At 36.9% G+C, this 15,419-nt stretch overlaps 3 protein-coding genes across 3 annotated transcripts in view; 2 read left to right on the forward strand and 1 right to left on the reverse strand.

The window, feature by feature from the left end:
- The first annotated feature begins 3,611 nt into the window (after positions 1-3,611).
- On the forward strand, positions 3,612-4,393 carry LOC137745667 (plant/protein (Protein of unknown function, DUF538)). Its single transcript, XM_068485663.2, has one exon. The coding sequence runs from the start codon at positions 3,716-3,718 to the stop codon at positions 4,214-4,216; it is 501 nt and encodes a 166-aa protein (XP_068341764.2). The 5' UTR covers positions 3,612-3,715; the 3' UTR covers positions 4,217-4,393.
- A 1,148-nt stretch (positions 4,394-5,541) lies between these two features.
- Positions 5,542-8,718, reverse strand: LOC137746279 (protein AGENET DOMAIN (AGD)-CONTAINING P1). Its single transcript, XM_068486354.2, has 3 exons — positions 8,522-8,718; positions 7,277-7,702; positions 5,542-5,933 (listed from the first exon to the last, which is right to left on the reverse strand). Exons 1-3 carry the CDS (start codon positions 8,615-8,617, stop codon positions 5,919-5,921), a joined length of 537 nt encoding a protein of 178 aa, XP_068342455.2. The 5' UTR covers positions 8,618-8,718; the 3' UTR covers positions 5,542-5,918.
- Positions 8,719-11,359: 2,641 nt separating this feature from the next.
- Positions 11,360-15,419, forward strand: part of LOC137744129 (protein RTF1 homolog) — a 7,563-nt gene continuing 3,503 nt past the window's right edge. Inside the window, exons 1-2 of the mRNA XM_088680872.1 lie at positions 11,360-11,646; positions 13,157-13,828. Of these exons, the coding sequence (XP_088536998.1) occupies positions 13,204-13,828 (625 nt within the window). The 5' untranslated portion in view covers positions 11,360-11,646; positions 13,157-13,203. The remainder of the gene's footprint in view (positions 11,647-13,156; positions 13,829-15,419) is intronic.

The following is a 15,419-nucleotide window of genomic DNA, read 5'->3' on the forward strand; positions in this document are numbered from 1 at the left end:
AATACAAGTGGATAGGTCGTCTGTTACTCTAGCAAATTTGGATACGCTCAAATTTACTAGTAATTCTTATTATTTACTGGAAAGTTAGTGCAATTTTAGATGATGAGGGCTAATTTATGTTGTGAGACCATGATTATAAGCAATCAGTCCATATTAAAAAATTTCTTCTCCATTGTCCTCATTTCCCGTCCCTTCGAGTAAGAGATTTTTCAGTATACTCGGAATATGGAGTGATATGCTACTGGTTATTATAAAATTGGAGATTTTTTTTTTTAAGTGCATCTCTAATTGTATAATTACATATATTGTTCCACCCCTTGTTACAGGGACACTAAAAAATATCTCACTTCGAGAACATACGATAAAATTGTCTTTATTTCTAAAAAATATTTATAAAATATTCAATTTAAAGTATAAATGTTTTGACAATAAAAAAAAAGAAAAAGAAAAACGTTATCTTTACCAAACTTTCCGTGGATGATGATAACATTTTCTTGGTGATTTTTGACTCATGCCCTTCATAACAGCAGGTTCATGGATCCAACATGATTGAATTATAAAATAATAACCAACTAGTAAAATGCATTTTTTCCGGCTCAAGATTGTGGTCATACTCTAGCGGTGGTAGGAACTAGTCAGAGTAACCAATCTTCCTATAAACTATTAAAAACTCAGTAGAGTACATTTTCTTTATTTGTCTATCGACTTCCTTGGACCCGACTTTTCTATCCAAAGAAAATCAATGATAAAAAATTAACAAGTGAATATGAGAGGTAAAAATAAGTGTGTAAATAACACTCTACGTAGTATATTACACAATATCATTTACATTTCTCTTATAGTCAAGCTAGAAACAAGATTTGCTTGTTTGTTTGTTTGTTTTTCCGAACGAATGTTGTCTTTGAGATTTGAACTGAGTCCCATCAAAATAGCGAAAATGTGTGCTTCAAACAAAATGTAACGTGAAACGGATTCGAAATTACAAAATATGCCAAAACTTCCAAAAATAAAATCTTACAAATTAAGAAAACTTAACACGTATCATTGGAACATCCTAGGCTGTGAATTAACTTAAAAGAAGAAACCGTGTAGGCTAAGAAAATGTATAGAGATGGGGCATTGACCCTTTTGGGTAAACCAAGTTTTCAAGTTTCTCCAAAGTTTTGTTTTAAGTAATAATTTTACAAAATGTGGAATTTGCAGACCTTTTCCTCATGGAATAGATTGTAAACTTCACTAAGTTGCCCCAATTTTGGATCATCACCGACTAATTCTTAGTCTAGTGTCAAACCTGAGCATATCCAGATTGATTATAGCTACTGTGTTTTGCCTCTCTGAATTTAAATTCAAATTTCCTGTTCAGAAAAAATTTATATCCCAATATTGAAAAAAAAATCTAGATGTGCTATATTAGTAGATGCATGTAAACTACGGTCTCGTTTAGAAAGTGTTTTTAAATGACTGAAAATGTTTTTAAAGAAAATATTTTTGAAACCAATCTTAGTAAAAGCGCAAGTTAATCCACTTCTTATAGAAAGCATATCAAGTTCTTCTAAAACTTAAAAACCTTTTCTCTAAAAGCAATTTTAGTTCTTTAAAAGCACTTCTCAAACTATTACATTTCTCGCCTCAATTTTTGTTATATATAATAATCTTTAGCTCTTTACATGTCAAGTGAGGAATTGTAGGGGTGGGCACGGTGCGGGTCGGTGCGGTTCCACCCCTAAATTGGAACCGGAATCGAAATATATTAACGGTTCGATTCGGTGCGGTTCCACTTAAATTTATGACTAGAACATTACGGTTCGGTCTACACCGGTTCCGATTCGGTTCTTGCCGGTTTACGGTTCCTAATAATAAATTATTTGAACACCAAATCATTATGCATTCAAATACATCTTCTAAAACTGATTACATAAAGTTGCATACAACACATCTTTTTTAATGCAAATGTCTTTGGTAGTGGCACCAAGTCAACAAAAAGAGACAACTAAAATACATATGCACTGGTCAATCAGTCAACAAACAAAAAAATGATGAAACAAATTGCAAGTTTTCAGACTTCAGAGAGCAAGCAAGAAGCAGCAGCTCCTGTACACAATTTTTCAACCTATTATACCATGACATGTGTGTGTATATATAATTTATTTATTTATTATTAATAAAACGGTTCGGTTCGGTTCGACCGGTTCTTGGTCATTCGAAACCGAAACTGGAACCGGAACCGGTTTGAACGGTTCGGTTCGGTTTTTCATTCAAAGTTGACTTTTCCGGTCAACACGGTTTTTTTCGGTTTTTTTTCTTACGGTTCGATGCGGTTTTGCGGTTTTTATGCCCACCCCTAAGGACTTGGTTGGATGGGAGGTAGCAGCAAAATTTGCAGGAAGCACATCAAATGCTTCTAAAACTCAAAAACATTTTTTCTAAAAGTATTTTCAATCATTTAAAAGCATTTTTCAAACTATTACAGTTCTTCTCCCAATTTTTTATATATATACTAATCTTTAGCTCTTTACATGTCAGGTGAGGAATTGGTTGGATGGGACGTAGCAGCAAAATTAAAGTAAAAGGAGGTGGGGTGTGATATCCGCACATCCCATTTTACTTTTAACATATTTTTTTAATTTTTGACCGTCGGAGCAGATGAATTGAAGAAGATCAACAGACATAAATTATCAAGGGTGTGTATATAACACACCCCAAAGGAGGTGAGAGTGAGGGGCCGTGAGTTAAAGGGAATGTAGGTGAGGTGGTGCAGGTTATCGTTCCCCAACCACAACACACGTGGAGATTTGTTAGTAATTTCACCGTAACTCCTCTCAACTGTACCATAAATGTGTGCATTCATGGGGTCCTCAATGCCCCTACCATTCACCTAAATTACGGGCTGCCCATGTTTATTGAATTAAGTTGGTTTTGGCTTAATTCAACTCAATCATCTTTTGGTTTTGGTGATAATTGTCTCTGGGAGTCGTTATTAGAGAAATTCGAATAGAAAGGAGTGTAAGATGACATTTTTATAGCCACCTTTCTCTTCTAGAAATGTTATCATGCTTGGGAAAGACATTATGAATTAAACTAATACCTGATTGTTTAGACGTGAGATACACACTTTTTCGATGATTTGATATTGGGTTGTTCATGTATGTGATAATCGGATTTACTGTGAGGCCCACTTATTTTATGATTGCAAGATTCATCAATAATCAAAATGATACTCAAACGTAACATACACATCTCAAATAAGTAAACAAATTATAGTTGTGAGTTTGATACTTAATTGACATGATTATCCCGATATAGTGGTGCAACTTGTTATACGTGAACATTTACCAAAATATTTGTAAATAGTTAAAATAAAAAATTCAAAATTATTTCAATCTTCTCTTGTCATCATCGTATGATTTACCAGCGTCATGAATTGAACTCAGAATCAACGTGTAAGCTGCTGATCTGCAATTTGCCCCCAACAATAAAATGGTACGTCTTGCAAATATTGAAGACATACAAGGGCGAAACTCCAATGGCATTTTGGTAATTTAAACAACCTACAAGGGCAAAGTATCACCTCTACAACTACATAAACCCCATCACTCCCCACCTCAAGATCCACACCCACACATTTTCCACTTCCCAGAAAAGCCCAAAAAACCCAACAAACATTAAAAAAAAAAAAACCTCCAGAAATTGAAAAGAAGCAGATCAAAAAACCAAAATGTCTTCTCTCATCACAGCAGAGATCAAGTCCAAGGCAGATGAACTGTACCATGGAGATGAAATCTGCCAACAGAAATCAAAGGAGCTTCTCTCAGAAATCTCCCTCCCCAACGGCCTTTTGCCCCTCAAGGACATTGAGGAGTGCGGGATCGTGAGAGAAACCGGCTTTGTGTGGCTCAAGCAAAAGAAGAGCTGCACCCACAAGTTTGAGAAGATTGGCAAGTTGGTCACCTATGCTCCTGAGGTCACGGCCATTGTTGAGAAGGGCAAGATCAAGAAGCTGACAGGGGTGAAGACCAAGGAGCTTTTGGTTTGGGTGCAGCTGAGTGACATTTACACTGATGACCCTCCAACTGGGAAGATCACCTTCAAGACCCCTTCTGGTTTGTTTAGGACTTTTCCTGTAAGTGCTTTTGAGGTTGAGGGAAGTGCTTGTGGGAAGGATGGGAAGGAGAAGAAGGAGGTGAAGGAGGAGGCCAAGGGAGTTGTGGAGGTTTGAGTGAGGGATGAGGTGGAAGATGATGAGTGCAAGAATTTGTAGCTGAATGGGAAGGCTTTTGGGTCTTTGGGATTTGTAGGGTTTCTTGCATTTTTTTGTTGTGGTTATGTTGTTCCTGTTTGCATGAAAGTCCTTTTACTAGTAATGAAATGAAATTTAGTGTTTTTCTATGAACAATTTCTTTGTTTTATTGAGTTTGATCACATGAAGTTTTAGTGTTTTAATACGATATTTTAAATTGTTCTAATTTATTCAAATTATACTTGCAATTTGGGTGCAGTGGCGTACTGTTTTAATCAATTAATCCCCCGATGCACATTGTTTTGATCAACTCACCCAACGACGTACACTGCCTTGCGACGCACTCTCTTTCATCAATTGACCTCACCATGCACAAAGATAATGGTGTTTTGTCAATTGACCTCACCAGGCACAATGATAATGGTGTTATGAAATTGCATTGCCAAGGCATTCTTTTGTTTATTATTATTGGTTTTATTTCCTTCCTTTTTATTATTGGTATTAATGAAAGAATTCTTGAAAATAAGTGCCTACTGCTTCAACTTTATGGCCAAGTCACTTTTAAAGGAGAGAAATGATTTCCGCTTATCTCTATTTATTCCATGCCCAACAATCAGATGCTTTATGAACATGTGAATCGAAAACCTACATATGTTTCGATTAGAAATGTAACTATAAGATAGAAGCTCAAGTTAAAAATGATAAAGGAAAACCTAAAAGGACTTGGAAAGAGACTTTAAGAAAAGATATGAGAACTTGAAGTTAACAGAATACTTGACCCAAAATAGAGGGAAATGATGTTTTAAGATGCATACAACCGACCTCACTTGGTGAGATAAAACTTTGTTGTTGTTTTGCTAATTAATTAGCATAATCAAAAGTTAAGTTAACAACCATTAAAGTGAAAACTTTCCCAAGTAGAAACTGCTTGCAAAAATACTGAAAGGAGTAATTCTGTTGACTTAACCACTTTACCTTTTGTGATTAAAAAAAAAAAAAAAACCGACTTTTCCTTTACCCAATTACCCATTCAATGGCTGGTACCAAATTGCAGTTCAATAAATTCATAGGCAGACATGCATAACCACAATAAAGGAAGGTTCCAACCGACTCAACACTTGCCACAAAAGTTAAAAACAAGGATACAGCAAGTCGTGGATTGTCTTGGTGGATAGGGCATTCGGATAAGTCATTCCTTTTCCAGCTATTGCGTCACAGTTTCAAACTCTCCCCGCTCCTCTTAGTGCAACTTATAGTAGTAATACTGCTTGTAATATAAACGACAAAGAGGCAACAAGCAGCCATTCTCAAATGCAAAAAACAAAGCTAGAGCAACTGATCCGGTAAACGGAAAATACATTCTGCCGAATTCCGATAGCCGGTAAAAATATTTTACATTTCCGACTATGGTTTCACAAGTTCAAGGTCGATTGATTGGAGCAAGTTCAAGGTTGCTTGATTAGAAGGTATAATATTAACTTTCTTGAGGCAAAATGATCACTGGATAATACAAATGTTTAGGCATAAGACAGAAAACCTAACCTCCACTACCATATATAACAAGTCAAGGTCTTGAGATGGAATGCAATCAACAACCAAGGAACCATTTAGTAGCTGATTCTCCAACTAGTCTCAGGAAATCTTTTGTTTTCACCCTTAATCAACGATTAGTGATTACTAATCACAACTTTAAAGCCTGTCAAAAATACACAATCAGCCAACAATTAATCAAAGATCCAACGACAAATATATATATTTGACCGTACTCATACTCAGCCATTACTATCATCAGCATTTGACGCTGAAACCGCACCCATGAAAGATGGAGCAGTTTTCAGCTGGAAGATGGAGCTGCATCTCTTAAATATTGATATTTAGGTAAAGGGCTCCAAGTTTAGCTAAAATGGGGATCAATATGATGTACATAATGGAAACAGGGATGTGATGCATCACTTAGCTCGAAACATCGAATGATAGGGTAAGTTTGAACCAACTTTCATGCACGCTTATTGAAGTTAAGCTTTTAAATATCATGCATTTCCTTCTATTTTTCAGTAACAATACATCACTTTCCTTGAAAAAAATTAGTATAGGAGCAAAACTTTGAGATCTGGACCACAGTTTGTTTAGCTTAAAATGTAGTGTGATAACTGTGGACATGTGCCTTCACTTTCTTATAATTTTCAGGTTGGTAAAAGTGTTTTGGAAGATGCTACAGAAGTAGAACTCAACCCTTTTCCCAAATCTCTTACTGATTCACATGAGGGTGAGAAACGTAGCTACACCTGGGATGCCACGGCGGTAGTTTCCTAACCCAATCACACACTGTCATGTGAGAGTCAAACCACATGGCAGTGCAATTAGCTTGAGATACCACTGACATGGCATCTCTAGGTGCAGGAATTTCTACTCCACAAGAGAAGGGAGGATCCACATGGACTCTCCAATAAAGCGGATCTCATGTAAAACGGTTAGGAAAGAACTTGAGAAACTAATGAGATTCTAAAGCACTTTCCAAGTTTTATGATCTATATTACTATTTCCCCTAGATATTGGGAAGTGGTTAAACTTCAATGTCAAGAAACATTGGACATGGCTTGGCTGGTTAAGTTGCACAAAAACAGGATATGACACGACACAACACGAAGACACAAAATTTCTACAAACTAGGACACTCCACGTGGCATGTCGGACACATATTTTTCTGTATCCTACTTGGGTTGTGTCCTTCTGCATGGCAGTATATTGGAGTGTCCGTGCAGCTCAGTTGCCAGGCCACTGAGGCCAGGATTCAGTTCTGCAGACAACCCATTAAACAACCAAACAACGTAAAACTCTGGCATCAATATGGAGAAGATCTTCCATGCAATGGGGATGCTACTAAGGCAGTATCTCAAGCAATCACACACTGTCATGTAGGAAGGTTAAAAAGGGTAGAAGTGCTGATTGGCTTCAGATACCGCTAGAGTGGCATCCTCAATGTAAGTTTCTCTCGGCAATAAGAGTATTGGCTGAAAATAGATAGGGATAGATTCATACCCGATAAGACATAACCCATTTTCCACCAATCCAGTCCTGATGAAGCCTCAACTCAGATTGCTGAAACTCGATTTCTTCATAGGTGCTCCTGAAGTAGACTATGTACCTTGAGCCGCTAAGAACTTTCGAGATCACACCAACCCACCAGCCATCATTGTACAAAGCATCAACCTCTTGAAGCAAACTGAAATGCTCAACAGCAATTTCCGGCGGATTAGGTCGTATGTGCAGGGTATCAATCTCTTCTCTCAGAAACGCTGAATTATCTTCGGTCCCCAGGCTCTGGTACTCAATGAGGAACTTGTCATTCCCCACCGCTTCCACTATGGTTGCAGCAAACCAAGCACCATGGAAACCATCTTCATCACTGCAAACCTCAACCGGCATTCCCTTGGTAAATTTCTTGTGAGTTACAATTGGCACTTTCTGCAATTCAAAAATCTTAATACGTCAATTGTGAACTAAACACAAATGAGATAGAAAACGGCCACCAGTAAAAAAATAACGCCCCCCATAAAATCGACACTCTTTTACAGCTAAAGGCTAGCAGACCAAAATTGGCATTGAAAATCCACCAAAGAACGAAACTTTTATCATTCTATTTACTCTTTCGACTCATAACCATCCAAATTGGTGTACTGAAGCTTCAAATCTTAAAACCTCTAGACACCACTCGCCATTTTATTAAGACGAAAAGTTTTTAATGTAGCAAATAATCGAAACCTCAATTCTTTTTCTTTTTGACAAGGCAATACTATAAACTAGTCTAATCCTAATCCATGGGAGGAAGATTCGAAATCGGGTGCATGGTGCTTGGGTGCTACACTGCTACTCAGTGATCACAATTCAAGAAATCCCTTGCAATCTTTTACCCACACATTACTAAATTTGATCAGATTAGAGCTCAAGAACCGGAATCCCACTTATCTCTAGCTATATATAAATACATTTTGCTTAAATTTTTCATCTTTTATTTTTTACAATAGATCCATAAAAAAACTGAAAAATCATATACACTCAAACTTCAAGATATAATTATACAAATTAAAATAAGAACTCCGGAAACAATGAAAGAAGGAAACAAAACGTTTGAGTTGTCACTCAGTTTCCAACAAACAAAAGGAAATTACATTATTTTGGGCCATTTTCTTTCAAACCAAACAGATGATACCAGCATGCAGCATAACCCAGAAAATAACTCTACAGAAAAAGAAAAAAAAATTAGAACTGAAAGGATTTTCTAACCTCTCCTCCATTTTCCTCCAGAGGAGCCGCCCGTTTCTTGCCGGGGGATCGGGTGTCGAAATTCGGGTCGGGATTGTCTCTGCGCTTCCGAGGCATTCTGGGTTCCCTTTGGGGGTTGATGCTTAATTTCAGAGAGTAGGAAAAGGGCAGTGTTAAGCCTTCCACTCTTTTGCTTTTTCTGTTGCCTACTCACTTTCAGCTTCATATACAATGCCAAGTTTGGGATGAATAACTTGTCTTGCATGGGTACACTTCACCTTGACCGTTTCTTACACGATTGGTTAACTCGAGACGAAATAATAAGTTTTAAGTTAATTTGTTAACAAGTCGATTGTTTTCGGATCACATGTTGACAAGTTAAGTCATTATCGAGTCACTGATAACATATAGTTTGCTAGATCTAGATATTAATCATGATAATTTCTTACATGACATATTAACCAGATACAAAACGACATAACTTGTTAAAGAATCGGATCACTTGTTTCCCGTTAAAAAATCATGTCACTTGTTGAAACCCTTTAAGATAACAAGTTTGCTACTCGTATTTGGAATGATACAAAACTAAATTGAGGATTTGTAATAGGACTGATTTTGAAACTATATACTAAGATGTCTAAAACCGGAGTAGAAAGAACGTTGATTTCATATAAGCTTTACAAGTTCATCAATATGAATTTGAATAAAGTTTGATTAATAAATAGAGAGTTTTAATGAAACACTACCGGTACTGTTCACTTTTAACGAAAAACCACATTTTTTCCTCTTTTTTTTTGTACTATTCACTACACTTTTATTTGTCATTTTTCATTAAAACTAAATATTTTTTTTTTTTTTTTTTTTTTTTTTTTTTACTTTTCGGTAGTTTTCTTAATAAATACCATTGTTTTATGTCAACGTGTCAATATTTAAGTGGATGAAGATTGGCGGGATTGAAGAAGAGTTTGGTTTCATCGTCTTCCTCATATTTGCGAACTCCCCCATTTGCCTTCAGCTACATAAATATTTGACAGCATCACATATGTGCCAACCAAATTCGGCGTCAACTGTAATTTCCTCCGAGCAGCCACCTTTCCCAAATGCGGAAGCTCGTACGTGTGCTTTACAAGCTCCGAGAAGTGCACCCCAGACTCATCCGGCTTAAATGGCATGCTCTCAATTAGTTCATCAGCCTCCTCAACTCTTCCGGCACGACGTAGCAAATCAACCACACACCCTTAAATGTCCTGATCTGGAGTAACTTTGTAGTCACCTGCTGATTCGAAATATCTCAAGCCGTCGTCAACAAGGCCGGTGTGACCGCAAGCACTCGGAACTGCCATAAACACGATATGATCAGGTCTCTCATCAAATAATTCAACAGCCTTTTTTTCCATATCCATGAGCTCCGTATCCAATCGTCATGGAAGTCCAGGAGGTGGAGAGTCAAGTGTAATGGAGGCTAACCCATGGGTGGGTGGAAGGTGGCGGCTGGAAACCACCCCTCCTTCAATTGTTTTATTTTTAAAATATTAACAAATATTTAGATATGAACTGGTTATATATATTTAAACAAAGGGGACAAGTGGTGACAATCATGGTTATCCACTTTTTCCAGGGTCCGGAAAGATTCACAAAGACATTTTAGCCTTTTGTATTTGGAGTTGGCCCAAATGATGAGAGAGAGTCAAGTAACAAGTTAGGATTATGATATGTTAGGTTTCGTTTTCCCACATTAACAAAAACAAAATGACGTGAGAGCTTACGCAATGAGAGAAAAAGGGGACAATTGGTGAAAACCATGGTTATCCATATCTTTCGGAGGTTGGGAAGACTTACAAAGACATTTCAGCCTCTCGAGGCCCGGGAAGACTCACATAAGCATTTCAACTTCTCCCTGGCCATAAGTCTGGCTTCCAACTCCACAGCGGGTTTCGAACTCGAGACCTCAAGTTTTTAGTTTTAAGGAAACCTCGTAATCCATCATTTACCACTTAGCTACCAGCTTGTGGTTATATGAACTAGTTATTTGATCATTTTATGTAGAGACGTAATGGTCATTAAGAAATTAATATTTAGGAATGTTCATACTTCATAGACAAAAATTGAGCATAAACAAAAAATTTCTGGAAGCATTTTCGCTCACCATCATAATTATGATGTATATTCGCTATAACCTTATTATTTAAGAAAAATTAGTGAAAAGAGTATGAAAACTTTGAGTTTTAACAAAAATGAAAAAATAAAGGGTAAAGTGAATAGTATCAAGATTGACTTTTTAGTGTAAAAATGTGATTTTTGATTAAAGTGAACAACACCGAAATTTTTTCGTTAAAGTTTCTAATTATTTATCATGTATCATTTCAACTAACTCTAGTTAACTTTCACAGTAAATTTTACTTTTTTAATTTCGTAAAAAATAAACCAAAATTAAGTGAAAAGACACATGACAAATAATTAGGTTTATTATAAACATACACTAAGGTTTACGGTAATAAGCAAAAATGTTCATTTTACTTTAAGTCCAATTAGATAATGGGTTCCAAGCACATGCCCATTAAATAATATTTAATGAGATGGGCTAAGAGGCCCAACATTCTAAATTTTTGTTTGTCAAAGTTAATTAATTACTACTTTAGGGGATTGTGTAGGCCACACCAAACAGCCCATTAATTTAGAGATATGTTATTCATGTACCTTTTTTTATTTTTTACAAATTTTTTTAATTTGCGAACGTGAGATCGACTGAATTAAAGAAGATTGAATGATATAAATTAATAAAGAATATGTGAGAAGTAAAGAATAATGTGTGAATAACACACATCTTAATTTATTATTTTGCAAGTTACACCGTTTTTTGGCCTTTTCAAAATTTGACAAATTCCCACTATTCCAAGTTAGATATGAACCGAAGCTCCTCCTGTTCCTATATACACGCCACACTCGTAGAGTGGTGCAACTTCGTACGTGCCGCCTTGAGGAGAGTGCACACACAGAACAGCTACACGAAGCCATCACTTTCTCGCACTTTCCCGCACTTTCTCGGCTGCCGAACATGAAACAGCCGTGATCCATTTGCTGTTGCTGAACCAAAATTTGTTTGGTTTTTCAGGAATTTTCTCTCTCAACCCCCTCTGATCATAAAGGTAATATCTTTTTCCTTCCCTACAATTTTATCAGCAAATCAAAACATGGGTTTTTGTGGGGTTTTGATTTTCTCTTCGGAGATATTAAGGTTGTTGTTTGGTTTCTGTTTCTAAACCCTTGTGCTTTGCTAGAATTAAAGGTTGTGGATTTTTAACCCAAGCATGCAATTCTCTTTTTATTGTTGTGGTTTGGTGAATAAATTAGAGACCTTTAGTGATATCAATTTCTTGAGGAATTTGGAAAATTAAGATTTTTTTTTTTTTCCCCAAAACACATTGAGGACTTTTAAGATGAATGAAAGCGTTTTTTGTGAAATTGATTTTTAGTTCCAAAAACATTTTAAGTGGTTTTTTTGGAAGAATTTTGTGGAAAACACTCTCCAGGATCCACTGAGGATTGATTTCAAAAACATTTTCAACAAAGCGTTTTTGTTTTAAAAGCACTTTCAAACGAGCCATAGACCTCCTTTTTCTTAAGATTAGGAAAATATAGCAAGCCCTTCAAGTGGTTAAAATTCTAAAAATCGAAAAAAAGTTGGCTAAAAGTGTTTAACAAGTCCCAAAGTTCGCTACTTTTTATAATTTCCCTAATTTCTTGTCCTAGAAAAGATTATCGTTTTTGCTTTTGTAATCTGTTGTTATATCAGTGCGATTATTACTGTTGTTTTTGTTGATGTTGTCTCTATAATATTCGTAGGCAAACTATGAAAACTGTTTGTGCGAGAAACTTAGGTGGCATTTTGATTAGCACGTTTGGAAACCTTGGCTTTAATTCGGCGATCGGTTTTGGAATTCCTGAAGAGAGTAAATTATGTGGAAAGTGAAATGATCTGGAAGTATAAACTAGCATCTGTTTGTCTTGTTAGTCACTTTCCTTATTGGTTGAATGTGGTAGGGTTCGTGGGACGATTTTGTTAATAATTTATGAGAGAAACGAGCATGTAGAATGTATTCGATATCTGCGTTTTGTTCTTTTTTAAGAGAAAGTTTAGGTTAGTCTCATAAAAATTTTTGTTTTTATTAACCACATAGTCAGATAACGGTTGCAACCCGCTTTCTATCTCTCTTTCTTATGGTGCATGTGCACGTGTATACAGTGTGTGTATGAGTCCTCAATCAATGCTTAAACCAGTGAGATCTATCCTTAAAGTGCAAATTATGGAATTGCTAAGATTTTTTAAAATTTTTGTGTTTGTTTAACAACATTGTTAACATCGTTTGTTAAATAAAAGAATCCAGGATTCATAATTTAATATTTATACGCACGATAATCTTACTGAATATCTTTGTTCAGTGTGGTTTCAACTTCACTTGCATTGCTATCATATACTTCGAGAAAGATTCTGCGTGACACTCTAGTACTGTGATAAGATAGTTTTTCTAGATGGGCATAGATTAGCATCATTAATTGTAGCTCGAATACGATTATTATTTGGGCAGTTTAATTTCGTGTTCTTATGTTGAAATATCTCCAAGTATATGCTAATCGTTCTTCTTGTGGCTGAACTAGTCGCTTTGTACATTACAACCATTTTAGGAGAGACTTAAACAACGGGGATGTCAGACTTGGAATTGGAAAGTGACCTCCTTGAGGCCGCAGGAAGAACTAGTTCGGCTGGGAAAAAGCGAAACCGGCTTCCACCTTCTAGAAAGCAACGTGGCGGTTCATATTCTGATGATGGAAGTGACTCCAGAGGTGAAGACTCAGATGATGATCGTGGAAGCAGGAAGCCCTCTCAAGTACCTCTGAAGAAGAGGTTTGAACCTACAGAAAGGGGCAGTGATGAAGAACGTGATTCTAGCTATGATGGTTCTGATCATGAGGGTGAAAATAGTGATGAATCTGATTTTGGCCCTGATCTATACAAGAATGATGCTGACAGGAAACGGCTTGCAGCAATGAGTGAACTTGAAAGAGAAATGATTTTGACAAATCGAGCAGAGAAGAAAGGCGGTAAGGATTTCATGGAGAAATTGAGATCAAAGAGAGGCAATGCAAAATCTACCCAATCAAGGAAAGAGGACCCTCTTCCCTTTTCTCGCGGTGCACGCTCATCAGCTCGGGCTGCTGACAAGTCAGCGGCTATGGATGATGCATTGAATAAATTGCGAGCAAAACGTATGAAGCAACAAGACTCAAAGGATCACCATAAGTTAAGGGACACATCAAAAGGAGGTGCAGGTGTTGAATAAGAAGAGTATACAAGATAACTCTAATGATCCCAAGAAGAAGAAAATAGAACACACTCTTAAAGAAAGCTCACAAAACAAACTAATTAGCAAATCTTTTCTTATTTAGCTCTAGGCTTTGTTTTTCTTTGGATGATTTACAATGCTTAAGGACTTGGGTATTTATAGCAAACCAAGTGATTAAACTAAGATTATTTATTACCACACAAAACACATTAATTGCACCTAATTTATTTTTATTCAACTATACCTAATATTGCCTAACTTTGACATTGATTTTCAACACTCCCCCTCAATGTCAGCTCTCATTCTTTGCACTGTGCTGAGCAGACAGCGAAAATTTTCGAGCTTGCCTGTACTTAAACTTTTTGTGAACAAGTCCGCAACTTGATCATTCGTCTTGACTTGTCTCATCTCAATCTTTTCTTGTAGAACCTTTTCTCTGATAAAGTGGTAGTGCACTTCCACATGTTTAGTTCTTGCATGAAAGACTGGATTTTCCGCCAAGCGAATGGCCGATTGGTTATCACAGTACAATGGTACTGGATAATCTACTGGTTGATGTAGATCACTCATCAATTGTACCAGCCATGCATTCTCTTGAGCTGCCATTGCTGCTGCTCTATACTCTGCTTCAGTGGTTGACAATGATACCGTCGGCTGTCTCTTGCTACACCAAGAGATAGTTCCAGAACCAAGCTTAAACACATACCCAGTTGTTGATCTCCTGGTGTCATGATCTCCCGCATAGTCAGCATCACAGAAACCAACTAACTTGCAGTCTTCAGCTTTCTTGTACAAAAGATCATAGTCAATTGTACTCTTCACATATTTCAGTATTCGTCGAACTGCTTCCAAGTGAGGCTTCTTTGGATTTTGCATGTATCGACTCATCACACCAACTGCATAAGAAATGTCAGGTCGAGTCAAGGTTAAGTAGATCAGACTACCTACCAATTGTTGATACATCGTCGCATCTTCCAAATCTTTTTCTTCATGTGCACTCATTTTGACATTTGGCTCCATCGGCGTAGAGATCAGCTTGCATTCGAGCATTCCGAACTTCTTCAATAAATCTTTGGAATACTTCTGTTGACAGAGAAATATTCCTTCTTGTGTGCGATCAACCTCTAGACTAAGGAAGTGCTTGAGTTGGCCAAGTTCCTTCATCTGGAAATGAACTGATAAATTCTCCTTCGTCCGAAGAATTTCTGCCTCATCATCACCGGTTATGATCAAGTCATCCACATACACTAGCACGATAGCTAGCTTTCCTTCATTGGCTTTGACAAACAAGCTGGAATCTGCAGGTGTTACTGAATAACCACTTTGTGTTAGAAATTCAGCAATCTTACCATACCACGCCCTGGGTGCTTGTTTCAATCCGTAGAGTGCTTTCCGCAGTTTACACACATATTCAGGATGATCTTGGTTCTGAAATCCCATTGGTTGGATCATGTAGATCTCCCGATCCAGCTCTCCATGAAGAAAAGCATTCTTCACATCCATCTGCCACAGATTCCAGTCTTTGTTGGCTGCAAGTGCAAGTAAGACTCGTACTGTTGTAAGCTTCGCCACTGGAC

Source organism: Pyrus communis, chromosome 12, assembly GCF_041283825.1.
Source record: "Pyrus communis isolate YQ-2024b chromosome 12, ASM4128382v1, whole genome shotgun sequence".
Taxonomy (NCBI): Eukaryota; Viridiplantae; Streptophyta; class Magnoliopsida; order Rosales; family Rosaceae; genus Pyrus; species Pyrus communis.